Below are 24659 nucleotides of genomic sequence, written 5' to 3'. Positions count from 1 at the left end.
AATGTTTGGAGCTTGTATAACTGCTCTTACAGGCGCGAAACCTTAACTCGGTTTCCTTTCCCACAGAGAGGCTGTCAGACCTGCTGAGCTTTTCCAGCATTTTCTGTTTTTGTTTCAGATTTCCAGCATCCGCAGTGTTTTGCTTTTAGCATCTCCACAGATGCTGGTCTCCCAGATATAATCCTTAGACCACTGTCGCTGCACTCTTTCCCCACCTCCTCATCTCTCTGTTACAGCGTCCTCTTGGCCAAAATCCCAAAATAAGAGGCACCACAAAACAGCCAACTCCTTACCAACTTTATCCGACATATTCCAATAAATGGAACTGATCACCCTTGTGTATTCCCTCTCAGTGCCTGCCTTGCAGGTGTGTGTGTGCCTGTCCGAGTGCTCCCAATGGCTGGTGGAAGGCTGCGGACTTGCGTTGGGGATACTGCGGGACACTCTGGAGCAGCTCTGAGCTTGGAGGCCCGCTCTCAGACTGCAGCAGCTCAGCATGGGGGCGGAAGCAGCCTGGGTCAGCTGGCTGACGGGCAGTGAGGATTGGTGTACGGGTGCAAGGCTAATGCTGCTGCCCTGTGGGAGGGCGGCAGGTCCACGTTCCACAGCTCACTGACGCTCCCTGGGGGAAACGCCTCAGTGGTCCTGAGCGCAGGTTGCTGGGACGCCGCTTTGAGAACTGGTATCGCAGCCGGGATGGCACCGGGTCTGAATCTGGACTGTAACCAGCTGAGGTTTCATGACTTCGTCCTGAGCTCCGGCCGCTGCCCTCAGACGCTGGGTGATTTCCGCTTGTGCAGCGATGGAAACGTTTTGGGCTCCGAGCTCTGTGTGAGGCCTGGTGCCATGTTGGAGCCGGGCTTGTCCATGCTGCTTGAGAGTGACGAGGTTCTGTGGCAGGCCTGCCAATGTACAGGCATTCCCACGTGGATGCTCATCAGCCTTTCCCTGCGAGTGCACTTACAATACCTTCTTCAAAACATTTGCTTCAAGTACCAAGTTACTTTTCAGTCCTATCATATTGTAACAGGCCCCAGTATTTCTGTTCCTGTTCCCCTATCACATGCTCACACCAGCGACATACGGTAACTCTCCTCTGCATCTACCTGGACAGTTTAAGTATCAGCCCTGGAGCTGTTATTTGTTTTTTTTATCTTAATTTGTTTTATCTCCTCCTTCTAAGCCATTTTATTTCAGTAGGGTTCGTGGGGGGTGGAGGGACAACACCGTTTATTCACTTCTCCATGTGATCACTCTCAATCCCACTTCACCAACGCCTGTCATAGAGATTTGAATCTGAGATTAATACACTCCTGTTAGGCAATGGTATCAGGCTAATGGGAGTTAAAGTGCGGGTCAGCTGCATTCTAACTGGATGGTGGGATGAGCTCAAGGTCCTGATTGGCCTCCTCCTCTGACTATTCCTGTGGATAGGACAGGGTGTTTTCTGCCTGTTGCTCCCGGATGTCGTCCTCTGCTGAAGAGTGTAACCGTGTTGGGCAGCGAGATGAGTTTGAGCATCACACTGGGGCTTGTATTGAGACCCACGAGAGCAGTGTTTTGTATACGGAGTTACTGGACCACCATCACCCATGGGTCCTTCATACCTTCCTCACTGACATGCATGGACGTGGCCAGAAGGTATATTGAGCAGTGGCTTGTTTTACACTCTGTTCAACCTCTCTTTCCATTGTAGATAAAGCAGATTGCTGATTTGCCATCAGCCACTCCGCACTCATAGCCAAGTGTTATGGAACAGCCGATGGTAAATGCTGAGTTGTTCTAATCCCAAAGGGAAACTTGAAACAACTGCCACAACTTGTTTTGCCATTTGTGCCTTGAATTCAGTAATAATAAGACCACCAAGTCTTACGGATTTTTAAAAAACTAGAATAAATATTTATTAATAAGAGAAATGATTTTTAAGCACATACATATGTCTACAAATTGCTACCATAATAACTTCTAAATCCCCTACTTAATCTGACTCCCAGTTACACCTTTGTTAAGGCAATAGTAAGACACAGATTTTAAAAGACCCAGGCAAAGAAACACGATACCCTGAACCAGTCAAATTCAAAGTGAGTTTTCTTAACTTCAGTTCTTTGAAGTTAGCAGCTTGAGGTTTAGATGCTGGAGTCTTTTCACACTTGTTAGACCTTAACAATGCCTACCCTACACACAGCCTTCTCTCCTTTATACATATTTTCCCCTTTGAATGCAAATTCCCATTGTTTCACTATGTCTTTGGACTTTACCTTTCTGATAATAAAAATCTCTCATAGTACTAAGTTTTACCAGTAATCTTTGGGAAAAATAAACACACTGGGCGGAATTTTCTGCCTGTCGGGCGGGCGGGCCCAACCCAATCTCCGGCGGTTCCCCACCGGAGAAACGGGCCCAGCCGCCATTTTAAGTGGGCGGGCCAATTAAAGCCCACCCAGTGTGACACCCGGTGGGAAGTGCTATGCACTTCCTGTGCGGGCGGGGGGTTTCCCCAAAAGCGAGAGTGCGCTCTTTCACGCATGCGCACGACAGAGCGCACATCTCCCTGAGGCTAAGTGCTGCCTCAGGGAGATCGCTGAAAGTTGTACAAATATTAAAAATAGAAAAATAAAAAAGTCCTTAACTTGTCCCCCTCATCACATGAGATGGGACATGTTAATAAATTTCACACGCGATGGGACATGTTAATAAATTTCACTCAAAAGTTATTAAAGTTATTTAAACTTTTTTAAACCCTACATGAAATCTCATCCTGCCGGTGGATGAGGTTTCATGTTTTCTCTATTCCCCGCCGGGGCTCCTGGCCGACCCACCAGCCTTGAGGTTGGACGGGCACGTCCTTTAATTGTATAAATGATCCTGTCAATGGCCTCAATTGGCCATTGACAGGTCAGCGGGCCCGCAGCTGATTTTGCTGCACCCTCCCCACCTTCCTGAAAATTTAAATGGGGCGGGATGACATCGGGGGTTCCGCCCAACATCATCCCGCGTCATTTTACACATCGGCGAGCGGGCCCCGGCCCCTGCTCACCGACGGGGAAATTCAGTTTCTGAACTCCACCTGGCTCGGTGACACATTTCACTCCCTCCTTTGAAAACAATCTAAGCTGGTTTATTTAAAAATGCAAATGTTCCCTTGACACCGATGTTTACCTACTTCACATATCAAACCTAGCTCACCTCCTACCACACTAAAGCCTTCAGACCAGCTGCCTTTAATCCAGTTAAGACGCGCACACACACACACGCGCGCGCACACATGCAGTCACACACACACACATACACGCACGCGCACACACACACACATACACGCACATACATACATACACGCACACACACATACATACACGCACACGCGCGCACACATACACATGCACACGCACGCACACACATACACGCACGCGCACACACACACACATACACGCACATACATACATACACGCACACACACATACATACACACGCACACGCGCGCACACATACACATGCACACGCACGCACACACATACATACACGCACGCACATACACGCACATGCACATACACACGCACGCACACACATACCTACACGTACACGGGCACGCACGCGCGCACACGCACATGCACACACACGCACATACACACGCACATGCACGCACACACACACATACCTACATACACACACACATGCACGCACACACACACACACATACCTACATACACACGCACATGCACACACACACACACACACACACACGCCGCGTCAGGATTTTACTTATGGCGGGGGTGGGCACAGAGCCGATCGATCAGTGCTACCTGTGCGGGCGGGGTGAGGAGGGAGAGTTGGGGCCTGCGCTTTCTCGTGCGTGCGAAAGAGCACAGAAATCACCCTGAGGCACGCAGCTGCCTTAGGGAGATTGAATAGACAGTAAAAAACTTCAATAAATGATGTAAAAGTTTATGCAAACATGTCCCCTCATGTGACAGTGTCACATAAGCTGGGACATGTTTGTGAAGGTGGGGAAATTTATTGAATTATTTTATAAAAGCTTCAGGAAACCTCATCCTGCCCGCGGATGGGATTTCCTGAGATTCGCGAAGGCCTCTTGGGCTTTTCGCCTGCCGCCAATCTTAATTCTGGACGGGCAGCGTTCGTAACTCGTTCGATGACTTTTTTAATGGCCTTAACAGGCCGTTGACATTTTGGTGGGCGTGCAGCCGACTCTGGTACAAACCCACCGAACGAAATATCGAGATGACGCGCAACGACATCGGGGCACACGCCAGAAGCCATCACGCGTCATGTTACGCCTTGGCGTGTCGGGCCCACCTCCACACGCCAACCGGGAGATTCAGCCCGTATCAACACAGATACCAGTATCTTACAATAAATTCCAATAACGTTATGAGAATTATTATATCTCCCTGACACACGGACTGATTTCACTCCTGTTTTGTTTTACGTTCGAGATTGTTCAGCCTGCTGTACCTGTGAGGTGAGTCAAGCTGTGTCAGTTTTTACCCACGTTTATTATGTAAGTGCTAATAGCCCGTGCCCTGACATCTCCTGTGAGGAATAAAGGATTAATGGCTGGACAGGTTTTAAATTTGCAGTTTAAGGTCAGATGTGTGACGGCCGAAAGCAGAAAATTGTTGGAAACGGGGCTGATTAATTTGCCATTTAAATTCACCGTGACTGTACAGGATTTACTTCACTGCACTTCAATGAAGGGAACTCTTGTTCTGCTACGTTTTGCAATCGTAGAAGTTTGGAAAGGAAGCGGGCAGGATGATTCTAATCTTTACCAGGTGGATACGGATCCAGAAAACCGATTCAGCCGCTTATAATTGGCCCAGAAAGAGCCAACCACAGTCTCAGCTGCAGGAATAGCATCCAAGTGTCTCAAACAAAACACTGCAGATGCTGGAAATCTGAAATAAAAACGGAAAGTGCTAGAAATATTCGGGTCTGGCAGCGTCGGTGGAGAGAGAAACACGGTTAACATCCATCAGAATTCTCCACAGGTTCAGCTAGATCTGCTGATCATACCCAGCATTTATTGTTTTTATTTAAAACTGTCTGCTAATTGAGTCTATATCTTCATTACCATACCCAACTTCTTCCGTTCCACACGTTGATCGCTATTTGCTTCGTCCTTGAACTTTATAGCACAGGAGGCCCATCGGCCCATCAATTCCATGCCAGCTCTCCTAAGAGCAATCCAATCAATCCCATTTCCCCGCCCTATCCCCGTACCCCTGTAAGTTTATTTTGCACTGTACCCATCCAATTTCCTTTTGAAATCATCAATCGTCTTCACTTCCACCACATGGGCCGCAAGTTCCAGTTCATTATCACTCGCTGAGTATTGAAAGCTCTTCCCCAAGATCCACCTGTATCTTTTGCCCGAAACCTTCAATCCCCAACTCCTTGTACCATAAGCTAACGGGAACAGTTTCTCTTTGTCGACCATCTGCCATTTTGTTGCCCACTCACTTAATACTTTGGCTTCATAATTTGGTCTTGTTTCCTTTGCTAATTGTCACATTGAGAGTGAGAGGATGAATAATTAGCCATCTTCATCTGTCTCAGCACAGTTTGTCGAGTCTGTACGTTGGCTATTAACTTTTCCCTGTGCTTATATCTCTCTATTAAATGTCATCTGTCAGTGGGCTGCTGGGCTACATATTTTATTCAAATCATCGTGCGAGGCTCTGACTCTCCCCTCGGAATCATCTGCTCCTGTCGTTTTTTGGTCTTTTCTGCAGATTTGAGCATATTGTCAGTGTTGAAGCTGTTCCCCAGCGTTCGTTGTTCTGTTGTAACGCAATTGAACCATTTTGAGAACTCCCTGAATGTAAACAGGACAGTGAAGTCGTAGTTTCCAAACATCAAAAGAAGCCAGCAATCTATTTGCATATATATATATTTACGTATATGTTTACTGCAAAGCTTAATGTGAATCATTATTGTAAACATTATTTCAAAAATAACAGTCAAGTGCAGATTATGAGCAGTGGAACACAAGTTGTATCCCATGAGTAGTTGACCTGATAACTCACCAACTCTTTATGATCAGGTTCACCATGTGTTTGAGGAGGCGATGGCGTAGTGGTATTGTCACTGGGCTAGTGATCCAGGTAATGCTCCGGGGACCCGGGTTCAAATCCCACCACGGCAGATGGTGAAATTTGAATTCAATAAAAAATATCTGGAATTAAAAGTCTGATGATGACTGATATTGTTGTTGACTAATGTCCTTTAGGGAAGGAAATCTGCCATCCTTACCTGGTCTGGCTGCAGACCCACAGCAATGTGGTTGACTCTTAAATGCCCTCTGAACAAGAGCAATTAGGGATGGGCAATAAATGCTGGCCTAGTCAATGACACCCACATCCCATGAATGAATTAAAAAAAAAACTAAGTTTATTCTATAGATTTCAGCTAAAAGTGGATAAGAGCCACAAAATATGGTGAAAAAATCCCGTGGACCTGACTTCTCACCACCAGTGAATGGCCAGTGAACAATTTCTTGGGTGTTTTATAATGTGGTACATTAAATAAGAAAGTGAAATAATGATAGCCAGTGGATAATATCCAAATAAATTAGATTGCTATGCAAATCGGGAGCAGCTGGTTTCAACAATGAAATGTCTTCTGTTGTTGAATAAAAAAGACGTGCTGTTAAAGATTCTCCTCTTACGTTGACCAGGACAGATGCAAGAATGCCAAATTTCAAAACCTTGCATTTGTCCTGATGAGTACAAGATGAAAAGCTTGGACAGAATGTTTCATTTTTTCAGAAATACTCAAGAAATGCTTTCTGTTGAGATTTATAACCTAGCTATTGTAATTGTGTTTTTCATAGTCTTGTTAAAGGTTTAGTGCCACCAAGGAGAGTGGTGTTGTTCAGTTGAATTTTATTGGTATGCTGCCATCATTCAGAAGAGGACCTTCTATCTCTTACCATTTTTTTTCTCTTTTGGAACAGCCAACAGAGGTGGCACTGGAACCACAGCAGATCCAGGCCTTTGACCAGCTCCGGCGCCTCTACAGAGGACCACCCAGGGTACGATCTTAATTTCTCTGCTGCTAGTTTCACTTCCCTAAAGGGAAATAGTTCTATAAAAAAAAACAGTAATGTCTCTTACAGGGTTTTAAAAAAGGCGCGGACCACCAGAGACAGCACTGCAACATTATGGGTCTGACTCTGTGCTAGGGGTTTACACCTGGAGAGGCAGCGGGAACCACACGATATCTGTCTATCTCTTGCTTTATACATACCCGAGTCCTGGGTTGCGCATTGTCCCTCGCACACCTGATTTTTAAAAGCAGTTCTGATAGGGAGATCTTCTTTATTTTCAAGTATGTTTTCGTGCTTATTAAGTTGGGTGGCATGAGTACTGAGGCATTCTCCACTTGCCAAGACTGGGGGCTCTGAATGGTATGGGGTCTCCTAGGTTAGGCATAGTGAAGAGTAAGTTGCACAGTCAGACTATCTCTGGCTTGCTCACGATAATGTGCCTCAGCCCCAACCTCAGAAGAGGATCTCCCTCCTGCACCAATGCAGCAGTTTTTTTTTTTGTAATTTTCCAAACATTCGCCCACAGGCTTATCTAAAGGGCACGGCCATGTCATGTTGGATTTTAGCGGCAGCTTTCTCCTTCTAGGCCTTTCTGACTAGAAACAGACTTTCTTTTTTAATGCAGAGTTTATATTTCAAAACTTCATATGTCATGATTATCAATCATTGGGCAATGAAAATATGATTTACTCCTCAATGTAACAGAGTGACTTCTCGCAATAAATATAACAGCCAATAGTAGAAAGTCAATGTTTCAAACAATGAAAACACTTTTCTTTCTTTAATATCTGCTGTGTCTCCTTGGGTAGGTTAGTCAGTAAAAGTCTGAAAATACAGTAACACCGAGAGGCATTGATGCAAACTGCACAATTATTCAGTAAATCTATTCTTTAAAGGGAGCCATCATTAAAGCTTCCTGTGAATTACATGATGTTCTTAACTATGGCCACTCTTTTTATATCAGAGCTTTAATCTGCCTTACAAAAGTGTCAATCATCTAGAACCTTTGAAGTATCAGTAGCAGAAACTGAAAGCACTTGAAATCTCTTTATCTTGTGTAAATAAACATTGTGCAACTGACAGAATAGATCAGCGAGAAAGAGCTGCCAATTAAGCAATGTTTTCCCTAGGGTATAGCTGTGTCAACAGAGTAATGGATGTTTGGGCTCTCAGCCAAGACTCATTACTCAAAAAAATAAACTTAGGTAATTTAAAATGTTTACAGCCACTTTTTATCTACTATTCTGCAAACTTTATGATATTAGAGATAATTGTTTCTCATGGAAAGATACGAGGTATGTGTTCTCTGCATCTGTTGCTGTGAGTTCTATGTTTTTCCATCCAATCAATATAATCACGACTTTTGTCAAAAACGATCTTGCTGAGATTGCATTCATAGCTTGTCAAATCCAAGGAGCAATTATTGCATTCAGCTTTCTGTTTTCCACTAAAAACACTTATTCACACTGTGTGCTTTGCAGCTAAACTGGGACTATTATTTCAACAGAATAGCTGGAAATTGAATGTGATACCTGTTACACGTTATGTATCATCACAGGAGCCTAAAGGGCCAAGTGGGTCTGCAGCATCTAAACAATAATAATAACCAACTGAAAGAAAGTAAATATCATAAGCATTCTCCAGGTCATGAGAAAAGGGATCCAGAGTGATGGTACATGTAGTACATAACATGTCAAATCACTCTGTAACATCAATTAATAGATTTTATTGCTAGATCAGTGAAATATACACTGGAAATAGTCCTTTCTAGTCACCATGACTTAGGAGAAACATTCAGGCCATAGGGCTGGTATAGAAAGCAGCAAAGTCTGATCCCTAGTGTGAAAGATTTGAGTTATGAATAAAGATACTGGGTCTCTTCCACCTTAAAAGGAAGCAGCTGAGAGGGGGCCCTCTGGAAACCTACAAGATATTCAACAGTGGGGGTGATGTAAACCTTCAATCTGTACGCCAGGGTACTTCAAGAAAGAAGCTTTAGGCTGAAAGTATTGAAGGACAATTATATTGAGAAAGCCATCAGCAGCATGTAACAGAGGAGGCAGAGGACCTGGCAAAAATGATGTTTGTACCTGCTCCACCTTAACTGCAATACTTACACACACTTTCAGCTTGTAGCCACAGAGACTTGGAGTCGGTATAGTCCAAAACAGGCACCAGCTGATTAAACAGCCCAAATTAAAACCGTTTTGTATCCTGAAAAGGATTATTTTAAAATTATTTGTGTGAATTAGTTTATCTGTGGCCACTACAGTGCCTCCAAACTTACTGGAAGGTTCCCTTGACTACGCCCCGTGCACAGTTGAGCTTAAAGGGTCTCTACCCATGGAGAACCTTCGGAGCTTCCCCGGGGGACAATCGATGTGATTTCTGCGTTCCTCCTCCGAATGCTGCTGCTTCCCTCTCAGATCATCTCCTTTAATTGCAAAGATTGCAATTACCCAACTTTTGTACTGAAGGGCACCCCATGCAGAGCTGAAGCATGTACCTCTTGCCTGTGGACAGTGATAATTGGCAGCTATACTGCAACATTAGGCACACACACACATACAGCTTGTTTGTGTTTGGAGCATCTCCAGCTGCAGGACATCATCTTCAGGTGATGAGGAGCTGACCTGTTCTCCTAAGTTAGGACCGATCTCCTTGGAACGTGGAAAGTTAAGAGGTGAGTGAATCGAGGCTTTCAGGATGATGAAAGGTTTTTGATAGAGTAAAGAGAGAAAAGCTATTCCCACGGCCAGTGGGTCAATAACCAGAGGTCATAGGTTTAAAGTCATTGGGTAAAGATCACGAGGGGAGAAGAGGAGAGAAGTTTTCACTCGGAGACTTATCAGGATCTGGAATGTTCTTCCGGAAAAGGTGGTGGAAGCTGATTCCATCCATAATTTTAAGGGAGTTGGACAGACTGAATGAGGAATTTAGAGGTTTATGGATAAAATGTTGGGAGTGTGAGACTAAACATGACTGCTCTTTCAAAGACCCAGCATAGATATGATGGGCCGAATGGCTTCCTCTGCCTTCCGAGTTTTGCCTGCGCCCGCCGACCGAAATATCACGCAAGCGCAGGCTGGCGTTGGGACCCCCGCCCGATTTCACACCGGATCAGGTCGGGCGCAGCGCCCACCGAACCAGCGTAAAATCCCGCTCCGAGGGATTTGATCCCAGATCTCCAGCCACCCTGCATGGGCCAGTGCAGGGTAACCCAGCCTCCAATCACCTTTCCTATCCTATAGAGAGCTCACTGAGGAGTGAAATACATTGAAATCAAGGCATACGACTAAAAGTGAATCAAAATCAAAAGAGATTCAATGAAAAATAAAAGTTACCCACCGTCGGGTAAAAACAAGATGGCGGGTGGACTTGTGTGGGAGATCTCGGGTAGCGTGCTTGCGTCTCAAAGCATTGTTAGTGATGTGCTCAAGGAATTTTTCCAGGTTAATAACCAGATCAGTGTTGGAAACCAGTTAGAGCATTGCTTACTGTTCCCATGGGGATGCATTGGCTTGGAAAGGACCCCCCATACATGTGGACATTTTAACCTGAGAAACTCTGTGGGATTGTTTCCATAACATTTCCCAAGGGAACATGTCAACCATGTGGTCGTATTATTGTACAGATCAATGTTGCCATTGTCTTTCCGCTGAAGAAGGATAAAGGGAAGAACGAACTTTTCACCAGGGTTGGCATAAGATGGAAAAACCATGTGTCTGACAGTTTTTAATCCAAGGGTCCTTCACCAAGGGTGCAGATCCCTTCACCAATACCTTTCAGATCTCACTGCAATTGGATGCCATCCCAATCAATGAGAGAGTAACAGACGTGATCTTTATCATTAAAAATGTGTGGGAATAAACCCTTAATTACACATTGGTAACATCAGCTTGATTGTGGGAAGGTGTCCAAGGGGTTGATGAAGATAGAATAAGGGATCAGCTGGATGGACAGAGCTTTCTCTTTTGCCCCCCTGCCCCACCCACCCATTCTTTAAGATCCCTGTCTCCCGGCTGGACTCTTCAATCTTCCCCCAACTCTCCTGATCCCCACCCAGTGCCTTCAGTCTCCTCACCTGTCCCCGCAATGCCCCTAATCTGTTGACCCGATTCCTCTGATCTCTTCAAACCCCCCGACCTCCCCCTCCGATTGTTCCGATCATCTCTCCTCTCCGTTCTCCTTTCGCAGCCTGCTGATGAGGGCCTACCCACCCAGCAAGCAGTCAGCCTCCCAGCCTGGCCAGAGGGGGCCAGGGGACAGAGGTTTAAACAGTGTTAAATTCGGCAGCATCTTCAGGAAAAGACATTTTTCTGAGTGGGTAGGAGAGTTTATTTAGAGGGAGAGGTTGAGGAAGGACAGGACGGCGGTGAACTCTGGGGACAAGGTGAGTTGTGATCGAGATTGAAGTAACCGGAGATGAGAAATTGTTCAGCACCGAGGCTCAAGGGGGCAAAGCAGTGAAGTAAATCTCAATGAGAAAGATATGGAACTTAGATGGGGGGAGGGGGGGTAGAGAATAAAGATTTTATAGGAGGGGATGGAACAAGATGAGTCTCTCAAAGGAGAAGGTGCCAGAGAACAGGGCAAGGTGCGATAGGGTGATAAGTGCTTCACCACCAGGAGGGTTCGGTGGGCAGGTAGTGGCAGGTATAGGTAGATGGGGAGAGACTTCAGTAGGGAGAAGGTGCCATCACAGGTCAGGCAAATTTCTGTCAAAGCCATGATGTCAGCGCAATTATCCGCAAAATGGTCATGGATGTCAAGGATTCTCTTTGTAAGCAAACAGACGTTCCGGAGTGAGTTGCAGAGAGGGACAGTGATTCCTGATCCACTGGCAGAGTCCACAGTGTCAGCACTGGGAGGGGACAAGGAGGATCCTGGCAGGATTAGCCCTTAGCAGACGTATGGAGGGTAGGTTTGCGATAGAGGGGGGTTGCTGCTCATAAGGCACTGATCATTCAGCCTTTTGGAACATGCTGAGAGGTGAATAGAGAGAAGCTGTCGGCTTATCCAAGAGGGAACCTGGGATGACGGCAGGAGCGTAGGAAAGTAGAGGGAATGAGGTCAGGATTTGAGTGGGAAAAATACCCGAGAGAGGAGAAATGATAATAGGGATAACTAGGTAACAGGACGGTGTGAAGACAGGAGACAAGGGACCAAGTCAGGTAAACAGAAGTGAAAGAGGAATAGAAGGTAATGGACTTGGATCCAAAGCAGCAGTCAAAACGCATAAATAACATACAAAAGGACACACAAGCCCATTTTACATAGGAAGAGCAAAAATTCAAATAGCCATGTCCTGGTTGTAAACATAGTCTTATATTGTCTCCTCCCTATTCAATTCAGAATTAAAACCAAATGCCCTATGGTGGGGTAAAATTGACCTGTAGATGGGATGGAGTCAGCTTGGAGACAAATGTGGCAGGAGAAGGGAGTGGTGTTTGGGATTATAGAGTTGTACACGCAGACACACGGCACACCTCTGTGCTTGATGACCGACACTAGCTCCCAGTTAAGCATCACCTCAATTTTAAAAATTGCCGTAATTGTTTTCAAATCTGTCCATGGCTTTGCCCCTCCTTATACCTGTAACATCCTTCAACCCCATAACCCTCAAATCCTGGCCTCTTGATCATCCCCAACTTTAATCATCCACCATTGGTGACTGTGCCTTCAATTACCTGGACTCTAAGCTCTGGAGCACCTTCCCTTACACTTCTCTACCTCTCTCATCCCCTTTAACCAAGTTTTTGATCATCTGTCCCAATATTTCCTTATGTGGCTCAGTGTCAAATTTTGCTTTGTAACTGTGAAGTGTCGGGGAGCAGTTTATGGCATTTAAGGAGCTATATAAATACAAGTTGTTGGTAGTGTTGTTTCCTTCTCTCCTCCCACCTGCTCCCTGTTGGAAGGACCCATTCCCACTCAGTTTTTTCCCACTCAGTATTTACACAAGCAGGCTTTATAGTGGGTGAACTTCAGCAGCTATTGTTAGACGGATAAAAACAAAAAACTACTGCGGATGCTGGAAATCCAAAACAAAAACAGAATTACCTGGAAAAACTCAGCAGGTCTGGTCAACTCTTTTCTTCTCCGCCGATATTGTTAGACGGAGTTCCACCTCACCACACTTCCGCCAGCGCGTTAGATCTGGGAATTTAGATGCCTCCATTTTTAAACAGAAATCTTGCTATTTGGGGAATGATGTGTGAAAACAAGAGCAACAATTTGAGAAGGAAGGACGAAAATGAAAAAAACTGCATCATAATTCCCTGAAGTCATATAATTAGAACAGGTAACAGTGAGAATAAACTGTTTAGTAATATTATCAAATCCAGTTTGAAATTCGCATTTTAGTTTGTCTTTAAAATTTACATTACAGTTTTATCATTTTAATAATGGTTGAAAAAGAATACAACATGCACTGACCATAATTCGCTCACAGAGATTAAACATCTCTCCTCCCCCATGTATTCTTTTAGGTTTCATTCCACACTTCTTTCTTCAGAATCTCCTTTTTGCTGGCTTTGTGTCAGCAGGAAGTATTTAAATCGGGTGTAACCGGGCGTTGAGGACATTGACCCCAGAGTGAGGATTTGGTCCTATAAGAAAGCTCACCTTCAAAAGGTAAATGCAACCGGTGTAGGTGGAGTCTTCCCCAGGCAGCTGGGTTTGAAAGGAAGGATTTGAGAGAAATGAGAGACTGTAAGAAGCTGGGTATTTCTGGGGTGACTGTTTATAGGTGAAAGATCCGGAGATGGTTCGACTGTGCACTGTACAGTGACCTGAAACTCGCTGCCTGTGAGGGTGGTGGGAGTGGAGACATTCATGATTTCAAAAGGGAATTGGTTAGGCACTCGAGGGAAATAAGCTTGCAGGGTCATGGGGGTGCTACGGGAGAATGGGACTGACTGGATTGCTCTAAAGAGAGTCAGCATGCGCTCGATGAGCCGAATGGGCCTTAAATGACTCTCGAGGACTCTCTGCGACACCAATGGAGGAAATGTTGAGCAAACTGGTGTGAACCATGCAAGTTCTGCAGGAGCCCCGCAGAGAGGTTCACCCAGATCCTTGAGACCCAGCAATGAGAACAACTCAGGTAGAGTTGAGACAGTGACAGGGACAAGTGGAGGGGCAGGATTTCCCTAAACAGCCTATCCAAGACAGTCTAATGACGCAGAAAAGGACTGCAAAGGATGATGTGGCCTTTGAAAGGTGTGCCGAGTGGGAGAGATGGCTGCAAAATGACCCGTGGGCTGGTATTGTGGCGTCTTTCGATGCTCAGAAGGCATACCTTGACCTGGAGTCTCTGGCAATGGGCAGAGCAGTAGTAGTAGTAGTAGTAGTAGTAGTAGTAGTAGTGGAAGGCAGAGATCCTTGCCTTAATTATACAAGCTGAGAGGTTCAATGACTGTTCCTCCCAGGAGGGCATGAAACCCCCCCTCTCAAATATTCGACAATAAACATGGCCCAGTGATGGCTTCAACCTGCCAGCGATCCCCCTGCCGGGATTGTGGTGTTGCTGTAACAGAGCCCTCCCACCTCAGATCAGGAAGTGGGCAGGTCAAGGGGGCTCAGCCAATGCTCAAGAGCTGATTATACTGGCAGGAAGACAACTTATACACAGCGACTGGTCAGCGCCTCGAAATTCTACAACCTGCACAACCCTCACCAATCCCCAAGCCCGCAAACAGGACTGGAGCCTGATAAAACCTGGAGGGCGGCGGTGGGCAAGAATGTGCTAATCAGCGGTGAAGGGACTTTTATCTCAAACCCAGGAAAATTGTGTTAACAGTGTGATGGGTGGGGCCAAACCAGCCTCAGAGAATCCAGGAGTGTTAGTAGGGATTGCCCGAGTTAGGTAGTGCACCTTGGGAACCATGAGAAGGCCACTTGCTCCTATCCATCATAACAATTTCTAGCAAGAAAGGAGATGATGACTCTTACTCAGGGAAATGCAGTAACCCAGATCTCCTCAACTCTAGAATGCCATTGGTTGGTCTTCTGAAGCTTACAAGGTACAGACATAACAAGGTCTCATCTTCTCTGATAAAAGCAGAACACTGCGGATGCTGTAAATTTGAGATAGAAACAGAAAAAGCTGGAAACACTCAGTAGGCCTGACAGCCTGTGTGGAGAGAGAGACTAGAGTTAAGGTTTCCTGTTTCTCCCTCCACAGAGGCTGTCAGACCTGCTGAGTGTTTCCAGCTTTTTCTGTTTTTAATCTCAGCTTCTCTGAATGCCAGGAAGTTCCTTTTGTTTGAGCCATAGCCAACCATGGTTTTAGTCATTTTAAAGTCTTTGTTCAGTTCATAAAACGTTATGTCAGCCATGATGATATACATATTTTATAAAAAATATAGGGTGAGGACTTAGACCCTCCACTTGGCAGGACACCACACATTATTCTTACTTGGAACCGTTCATTCACTGCCGCTGGGTCAAAATCCTGGAACTCCCTCCCTAACAGCACTGTGGGTGTACCTATACCCACATGGACTGCAGCGGTTCAAGAAGGCAGCTCACCACCACCTTCTCAAGGGGCAACTAGGGATGGGCAATAAATGCTGGTCCAGCCAGCGAAGCCCACATCCCGTGAACAAATTATTAAAAAGCACCTTGGAATGTTTTACTGTGTTATAGATGCTATATAAATGCAAGGTGTTGTTGTTAATGTTGCCTCTGGGTGGTTGACATATAAAGCACTGCTTCAGCACAAATAGCCCCAAAACTTTTGTCTATTTGAACCAATGGTCAATACACATTCCTGGACAACGCAGGCTGATGGCAGCTCTGTCCGTGCTGAGACAGTGCGTTTAATTTCCTTTCCATAATTCAGTCAAACATAGCATGTTATCCAATGCAACAACCTACCGGAAGCAAAACCATGACTGAGCTTCAGATGATGTTTCTGTAAATGATTTGAACGTTACTTTAACAGCATATGACCTTGTCTGAACAATTTGGTGAGATACTGTCTGGTAACATGGTCCTGAGGAGCAATTTCTCTTGGCAGAATGCATCCAAAGTGGTTCCTTATCAACCTTAATGTGCAGTTATTGATAAGAGGAAAATGTATGGAGCTCTGCATTCATTCATTGGACGTGTTTTCTAAATAAGTCACCTTTCTCTTCATTACAATGCTCCTCCAAAACTGCTGTTATAATCTTGAACATCTTTCTGATCCTGTCAGTGTCCTGTTAAAATAAAAGCTGCATAAGTAACTTGTTAGAAGCAGGATTAAAGGCGAGGTGGATAGATAACGGGAAAGGGTGATCGGATAGTTCATGGGACGTGGTGCTGAAGCCAGGGTAATAACGTGCACAGCATTGAATGACATGGACTGCAGCGGCTTCACCACCACCTTCTCAAAGGGTAACTAAGGATGGGCAATAAATGCTGGCCCAGCCAGCGAAGCCCACATCCCCGTGAATGAATTCTTTTAAAGCTCAGAAAGCACAGCCAGATCTATTTTGAACAAAATGCAAAAAAGTGTCGTGCAAACCTGGAAACCTGAAAAAAAACTGACAATGCCGGAAACACAGCATGTCAGTCAGAAACCGTACTGAGAATAAGGAAGAAGGAAAGGTTTATTCATCACATTTGGCCTGTGGAGGATGTTGGGGCACATTTTTGTCCTTGCGCACTTGAACTCGAAATAAGGCCGCATCATCCTTTGAGGGATTTTCCCCAAGTGCTGTCCCCAAGTTTTAACTTGCTTTTTGTGTGTTGAAACACACATAGCATCTGTCAACCCTGAACTCTTCCACTGCAGTTTATTTTTGGATGTTTTCAATTATTTAAGTGGCTTTTAAAATGTTATCCCGTTGTCTGTGTGTGTGTGTGTGTGTGTGTGCCGACCAATTGCAATGTGGTTGAGACAGAAATCACTCCATCTTTTAAGGGAAAATTGGATAAATATTTGAAGCAGGTGATGACAGGGGCTGCGGGAGAGCGAGGCTGGTGCTGGATTGTTCTAGGAAAAAGCCAGTGAAGACCTAATGGCCTCAAAATCTGGGAATGCACTTCCCTGCACAGGATTCTTCATGGTAGTTTTCGAGGAGCCCCAGCTATTGGGCCTTGACCCTCGGACCTGCAGGGTGGCAGTACCAGTTGTGATGGATGTTTAAATTAAGTTACTGAGCATTTTCCAGCTGCTGTTGGAGATGGACTGATTTCCCCCGAGGGGAAGCCCTGAGGCATCGGCAGCCTGAGGGCAAGTGGTGCTGCACAGGGTGCCTGAAAAGGCACTTTGCCCTATATTTCCACATGTGCAAAGCACCTGGCGCCTGCCTCAGGCATTGTAAAGGACGTCTCTTGGATGGCTCTGATTGAAAGCGTATTTTTGCTCCCCTTTTTGGGATTTGGGAAGTGCACAGCACCCAACAAACAGATGCTATGTGACCCAGTACCTGGGCCAATGAGTCAAACGATCTTAGGAAATAGGAGCAGGAGTAGGCCATTCGGCCCCTCGAGCCTGCCCTGCCATTCAACTAGCTGGTCATCTACAATGCCAGTTTTTCACCCTATCCCCATACCCCTTGATACCTTTATCTCGGCATCTTTAATATCTTCTCCTGTGCTGTAAATGTCTGTGATTCCCTATATAAGGAAGGAGAAAAAATTCTGGGGTTTTTGCTACCCAGTGATATTTCTTGGATTGCAGCCAACTGGCCTCATCCGACCTTTGCACATTTTACAAACAAAACCTTTTTTTTTAAAGTTCCTCAGCTTTGCGATTCTGTGAATCACTCACTGCAAATTTCAATCTAGTTAGGCTCATTGTATAGATGGAACCACTGTCCTCTCTCTCTCTCTCTCTGCCAAACACTTTGGAAAACCAGATCCTAGGCATCGCCGTTTATATCTTAATCATATTGGTACACGCCTGAAAGGCTCCGCTCAGGAAAAGGTGTGCACAATGATGCTTATATTGATGATCCCATTTTCTCTGTCTGGTATGAAGTTGACTGGTCCCAGAAGTTGCAGCTTTAAACCTAATGTATAATAAGATTGGAAATATATGGATATTTACATTTCTCAATTTCATTAAATTTGTATTGTCTCCCACTTCACCTCCCGCCCCCCCCCAAATTGATTGCTTCCACTTTCTTAAAAAAAAAACAAAGCTACTTCCCATCCTGTGCTGTAAGTGTGGGTGAGCCTCCACTCCAGGAGGCCCCTGAATCCAGGACCAGCTCGCTTGTCTTTGGGTGTGTGCCCACACGGGGGTGTGAACATGTCTTAGGTGACTGTAAGAGCAGGAGGTAGCAGGAAATGGGATACCAGAAAACTGCTGCTTCCCACCCCCTCCGCCTCAGGACTTTTAATTGATCAAGTCTGAGAATGTGGTGGCAGATGAAATTGGGGTGGGTGGAGTTTACGATGGGACGTTGTCTGTAGAAGGACTGGACCTGATGGATATGAAAGTCTTCTCTCACCCCAAGCTTTCACATTCTAACCATTGAACCTACTTGTGCAGATTAACTGGGATATGCAGCCCTGTACTTTATCAATGGACAGGTTATAAGAGCTTAATATGAAGCTCATTACTAGAAAGTGAAATATTGTAAATCTCCCTCCAGCAACAAACATTTTTTCTGGGCTCAGCAGAATTTCTACTACCATCAGCAGGAGTATTCAGACCTCGATAGAGCCCGGATAATAAAAGACACAGCCGTAGCCTGTTAGTTGGCAATCGTGAGATTCGACTAAAGCTGCCAAATCCAGCAGGCCCAGAGATTCCAACGGGGATCTCTGGATTACTCACTGTAACTCCAGCGGAAAACAGATGAGTTTTTCAGGAAACCATATGAACAGTTAAAAATGGCCATTTTACAGCACTTGCTCTGATCTCCCGCTGGAGATTCTGTGGAATTTCAGGGTTACTGTGTTTAGAAAGGTTTGTGTTAGAGTGAAGATGCTCACTCACTTCCATCTCCCAGATACTCCATTTAAAGTCACAGAACCTGTAGGCGTTTTGCAAAGGATCACTGGTGTATTGTGACCATTCCCTATTTACTTGACTGGATAGAAATGAGTAATTTCATGTGGTGTGATAAAGTGTGTATAGCTTACAGTAGCTCATGATATCCCATAATGACACTGTCCTTTCCCAGTTATATTGCTAATGCTAAGATACCATTACACAAAAGGGCATTGAAACTATTTGCTTTTTGAGTCTCTCACTATCTGCCCTCTCGTAGCTACTTTGGGATAAAGCTGGATTGGTGTTTACCCTGTGCAATTGTCTGTTGCCACTGCCGGACCAGCTAGTTTCTGTACTTGCTTTCACATCTAGTAGTGCCCCACTCAGTAGTGGGTCTGGTAAGGATAGCCTGTCTCCAAAACCATTGAAACTGTGTGTTTAACCCCCGTACAAAAAGTTCAAATCAGGCCCACTGTAATTCTTAAAAAGTGAAGATCATTATAATAATGCTGCACTTCCCTCAATATGTTATGAACACTTCCAACTTGATTCCAATGTATTATTTTATATGCATGAAGGGGGAGGGGAGCAGTAAATGTTGATGTTCATCTAGATGAGAGTCAATAGCGTTGCAGAATGAAAAGTGATGTGCATCACATGTGTACACACCTGAACTGGCGTATTGTTTTTGTGGTTATTGGGGGAGACAACCACTCCCATCTCCCCCTCTCATCTTGCTGCCTCAGCTATGGCTCTTGTTGTGGGGTGACCACGTTGCTACTATTGATAGAGTTGATCTGCAGACACTCCTTGGGTGGAAAGGTTAAGTTTATTTACAATATACTCAGCAGCAACTACACGTGTGCTTTCAACTCCAACTCTAGCTCTACACCAACTACTGAGGTAGCCTGCGCTACTCTCCTATTGGTTACACACAGATCATGTGATCTTGCCTAACAAGTATTATTCTCAAAGCTACATTGAACACTAAATAAAACCAGAATTACCGCAGCTCTCATCATCTCTGAGTCAGAAGTTCATGGTTCAGGTCCCACTCCAGAGTCTTGGGCACATCATCAGGGCTGACACTTTAGCCCAATGCTGGGGGCAGTGGCTGCTGCTCTAGAGAAGGTGTCATCTTTGAGATGAAGCTCTAAACCGAGGTCCCAAGCTGGACATTATTTGAAGATGAGCAGCTGGGCTCTCCCTGGTGTCCTGGCCAGTATTTACCCCTTAAACAAAACCCATAAAGAAGTTATTTAGTTGTTATTGTGTCGCTGTTTGTGGGGTCTTGCTGTGTTTTCCTCCAGTTCAACAGTGACTACACTTCAGGCGTATTTAATTGACGGTGAAGCATTTTGGGATATCCTGAGCTTGGGAAAGATGCTATATAAATGCAATTTCTTTGGTTTCATTCTTTTTATTAAAATCTCTGAGAATTCCACCAGCCTGGAGTGCTGTGTTTTATTATTTGCTTTTCCTTTCAAGGCTGTACCCCATAAATTAGAAATCAGAAACATAAAAACACACTTCCTAGCCTTTTACTGTAAGCCAGTTAAATAATTCACATAAATATTGCATGTTAGAATAGAATCATAGAGTGGTTACAGCACAGAAAGTGACCACCCGGCCCATCATATATGTACTAGCCCTCTGCAAGACAAATTTAGCTAGTCCCGCTCCCCTGTCCTTTCCCCGTAGTCCTGATTTTATTTTATTTCATCAGGTGCCTATCCGATTCCCTTTTGAGAATCACAATTGAAGGTGCCTTCACCACCCTTTCAAGCAGGTACATTTCCAGATCCTAACCACTATGTCTATGTTATGTATCGATCTTAAGGAACGTTTCAGAAAGTGGCTCTAGACTCTGGTTTCTCCATTACAACAAGTTGTGTTTGGTAATTAGCGAACTTATCAAACAAATATTTATCAACCCTATGAAATGTACTGAACCTTTTCTAGTAATGTTAGGTCACTGTGCACAGAGTTTGTGAAAGTATGGAGACATCAATATTTTTTCAAGTGCTACCATTTAAAGGCATTGGGCTGGATTTTCCCTGGGTTTCAGGACACTGATGTCAGGACCAAATGGGAGTTCCAAGCCAGCACTTAGCAGAAGCGAGACTGGCTGCGCAATCTTCCAGGAGACAGACTCCAAACTGTCGTAGCCCAGAGCTCGGTCTCTGGGAATTAATAATGGGAAATAAGGAAATGGCAGAGACTTTGAACAAGTATTTTGCATCTGTCTTCACAGGAGAAGACACAAAAATAATCCTAAGAATAGCAGGGATCAGAAAAGAGAGGAAGGAACTCAAAACAAATCACGATCACTTAAGAAAAAGTCCTAGGAAAGCGAATGGGACTAAAGGCTGACAAGTCCCCTGGACATGATGGTCTGCATCCTAGGGTATTAGAGGAGGTGTCTGCAGAGATAGTGGAGGCAGTGGCTGTAATCTTCCAAAGTTCCCCAGATTCTAGAAAGGTCCCAGTGGATTGGAAAACCCCAGATGTAACACCACTATTCAAGAAAAGATGGAGACAGAAAGCAGGAAACTATAGGTCAGTTAGTCGAACATCTGTCATTGGAAAACGCTAGAATCCATTATTAAGGAGGTCGTGGCAGGACATTTAGAAAATCAGTACAATCAGGCAGAGTCTACATGGCTGCGTGAATGGGAAATAGAGTTTGACAAATTTATTAGAGTTCATTGAGTTTGTAACATGGGAACATAGCAACGTAGGAAGAGTAGGCCATTCAGCCCATCGAGCCTGCTCTGCCATTCAACACAACCATGGCTGATCATCCACATCAATGCATTTTCAATGCCTTAACAAGCAGGGTGGATAATGGGGAACCAGTAGACGTAGTGTATTTGGATTTCCAAAATACATTCAGTAAAGTGATGCATTAAAGATTACTACATAAGGTGAGAGTTCATGATGTTGGGGGTGATATATTAGCATGGATAGAGGATTGGCTAACTAACAGGATACAGAGATTCAGGATAAATGGATCTTTTTCAGATTGGCAAACTGTAACTAGTGGAGTGCCACAGGGATCAGTGCTGGGGCCTCAGCTAACTTATAGACTATATTAATGGCTTGGATGAAAGGACAGACTGTATTGTAGCCAAATTTGCTGATGACACAAAGATAGGTAGGAAAACAATTTGTGACGAGGATACAAAGAGTTTGCAAAGGGATGTAGACAGGTTAAGTGACTGGGCAAAGGTTAGGCGGGTGGAGTATAATGTGGGAAAATGTGAGGTTGTCCACTTTGACAGGAAGAATAAAAGAAAGAATATTATTAAAATGGAGAGAGAGTGCAGAATGCTGCAGTACAGAGGGACCTGGGTCCTTGTACATGAATCACAAGAAGCTAGCATGCAGGTCCAACAAGTCACTAGGAAGGCAAATGGAATGTCAGCCTTCATTGCAAGGGGGATGGAGTATAAAAGTAGGGAAGTCTTTCTACAAATGTACAGGACATTGACAAAATCGCACCTGGAGTGCTGTGTACAATTTTGGTCTCTTTCCCTTCAGAAGATGGTAATCTTTGGAATTCTCTTCATCAGTGAGAAGTGGAGGCTGGGTCATTGAATATAGGCTGAATTAGACAGAGTTTTGATCGACCAGGGAGTTGAGAGTTAGCGGGGGGGGGACAGGCAGGAAAGTGGAGTTGAGGCCATGATGAAATCAACCTTGATCTTATCGATGGGTCAAATGGCCTACTCCTAATTCCCATGCTTTTAAACGCCGACATTGCTCAACTTTTCCAATGGGGGTTTACACTTTTGACCCAGCTGCTTTCGCCTTCCCTTAAACACTGCAGCAGCACTGAGAAAGTAATTGAGTTTTCAAGTGTTTAACTTTCATTTCCTGGATGCGCAAGAGCCATGCATGTACTCTGACAGACAGAGATCTGTGACCTTTACTGAGGATTGTGTTCTGCAATTCTCCTTTTCTGTCCAAAGTGGAAGGCTGACTTAAGACGGACATAATTATGGGTTGTAATTCTTTGCTCCAAATGTGCAGGAAATCTTGGTGTAATCATGATGTTCTGTTCTCTACATTCACCATCTGTAGCTCTGAGCTGTGCAATATTTGATGAGCACATTGTTACAACCATGTCACGAGCAAGGGCTGGTTTACGATGCGATTAAATGTAAGTTTGATTATAGAGCAGAGCTGAGAATCACACATTCAGCGATTAAAAAGGGAGCTTGTTCATCCTGTGTTCCAGTCAATACTGTGGATTGTTCAGTCATGGCACTGTAGCAATTGCATGCATGGCCATAGTTGGTACTCACAAATAGCAACTTAGCAAGTTCCAAAAGAAAGTTTCAAATGATGTGTTCCTGTTGGCATTGCTCTTGTCACTATCTACGGTTGAACTTCAACAGAATTGGGACCAATGTCCTTGCTAGTGCTGTTGGACTGCAGTTAAACTAACTTGTCAGGGGGATGGGAACTAAGATGTATCGTTAGACAGGAGAAACAAGATGCACAAAAGGTTTGGGAGAGACAGATAGCACCAAAGTAAGAAATAAGTCTTAGGTATTATCAGAATAAGGGGGGATGCAATAAATCGGTTTATGGTGCATGTATGTATGAGAAAATGATCATCTCATTCTGCCCAACCCCCACTTGAGAGCACATCGAAAGTATTTCTTCCCAGGTACATCCGGACTCATCCAATGCTCATCGCCATTTTAACAGTTTCCAGTTTCCTGACCCTGACCAACCCATGTTCATCATGGATGTCAACCCTTCCCCACCCCCATTCCCCACCAGTACAGTCTGGGAGCTCTCCACTTCTTCCTTGAATAAAGACCCAACCAGTCTCACCCGCCATCCCACTTCTCTGCCTCGCTGAACTTGTTCTCACAAAGAACAAAGAAAAGTACAGCACAGGAACAGGCCCTTTGGCCCCTCCAAGCCTGCGCCGATCATATTGCCCGTCAACTAAAACATTTTGCACTTCCGGGGTCCGTATCCCTCTATTCCCATCCTATTCATGTATTTGTCAAGCTGCCTCTTAAACACCACTATCGTACCTGCTTCCACCACCACCACCTCTGGCAGTGAATTCCAGACACTCGCTACCCTCTGCGTAAAAAACTTACCCCGCACATCTCCTCTATAGTTTTCTCCTCTCACCTTAAACATTGAACAATTTCTCTTTACTCACTTCCTTCAAATAAAAGGAGTTGCTTTGGGAGCCCGTATAGCTCCAAGGTATCCTTACCTTTTTGTATGATATGTGCAATTTTCTAGGTTCCAATCCTACTCAGGTTCTCTCCCTCATCTCTTTTTCCAATACGTTGATGCCAGTATTAGTTTCCTGCTCTCACTCCAAACTGGAAAATTTCATCAACTTTGGTTCCAATTTCCACACTTCCTTCACATGGTCCATCTCTGAATCTTCCCTTCCCTTCGTCAACTCCTCTCTATTTCTAGAGATAGGCTGTCGACCAGTATTGAATATAAGACCAAAGACTTCCAAGTTACCTTGACTACACGTCCTCCCACCCTGCCTCCTCTAAGGTCTCCCTATGGCTTCCTTTATCCTCAATCAAGGATTCTTTCCCACATCCTCCCTCTCCCAGGCCCTTAACTAAGTCCATTCCATTTCCTGGGCTTTGCCGTGAC

General features: G+C 44.8%; 1 protein-coding gene across 2 annotated transcripts in view; it reads left to right on the top strand.

Annotated features, from left to right (window-relative positions):
- Nucleotides 1-24659, top strand: part of vps8 (VPS8 subunit of CORVET complex) — a 570202-nt gene that overhangs the window by 535782 nt on the left and 9761 nt on the right. For both annotated transcript variants that reach the window (XM_078551411.1, XM_078551410.1), the window contains one exon: nt 6977-7054. In XM_078551411.1, coding sequence (XP_078407537.1) covers nt 6977-7054 — 78 coding nt within the window. The remainder of the gene's footprint in view (nt 1-6976; nt 7055-24659) is intronic.

This window comes from Cetorhinus maximus, chromosome 11, assembly GCF_964194155.1.
Source record: "Cetorhinus maximus chromosome 11, sCetMax3.hap1.1, whole genome shotgun sequence".
Lineage (NCBI taxonomy): Eukaryota > Metazoa > Chordata > Chondrichthyes > Lamniformes > Cetorhinidae > Cetorhinus > Cetorhinus maximus.
This window is presented reverse-complemented; position numbering and strand designations above follow the sequence as displayed.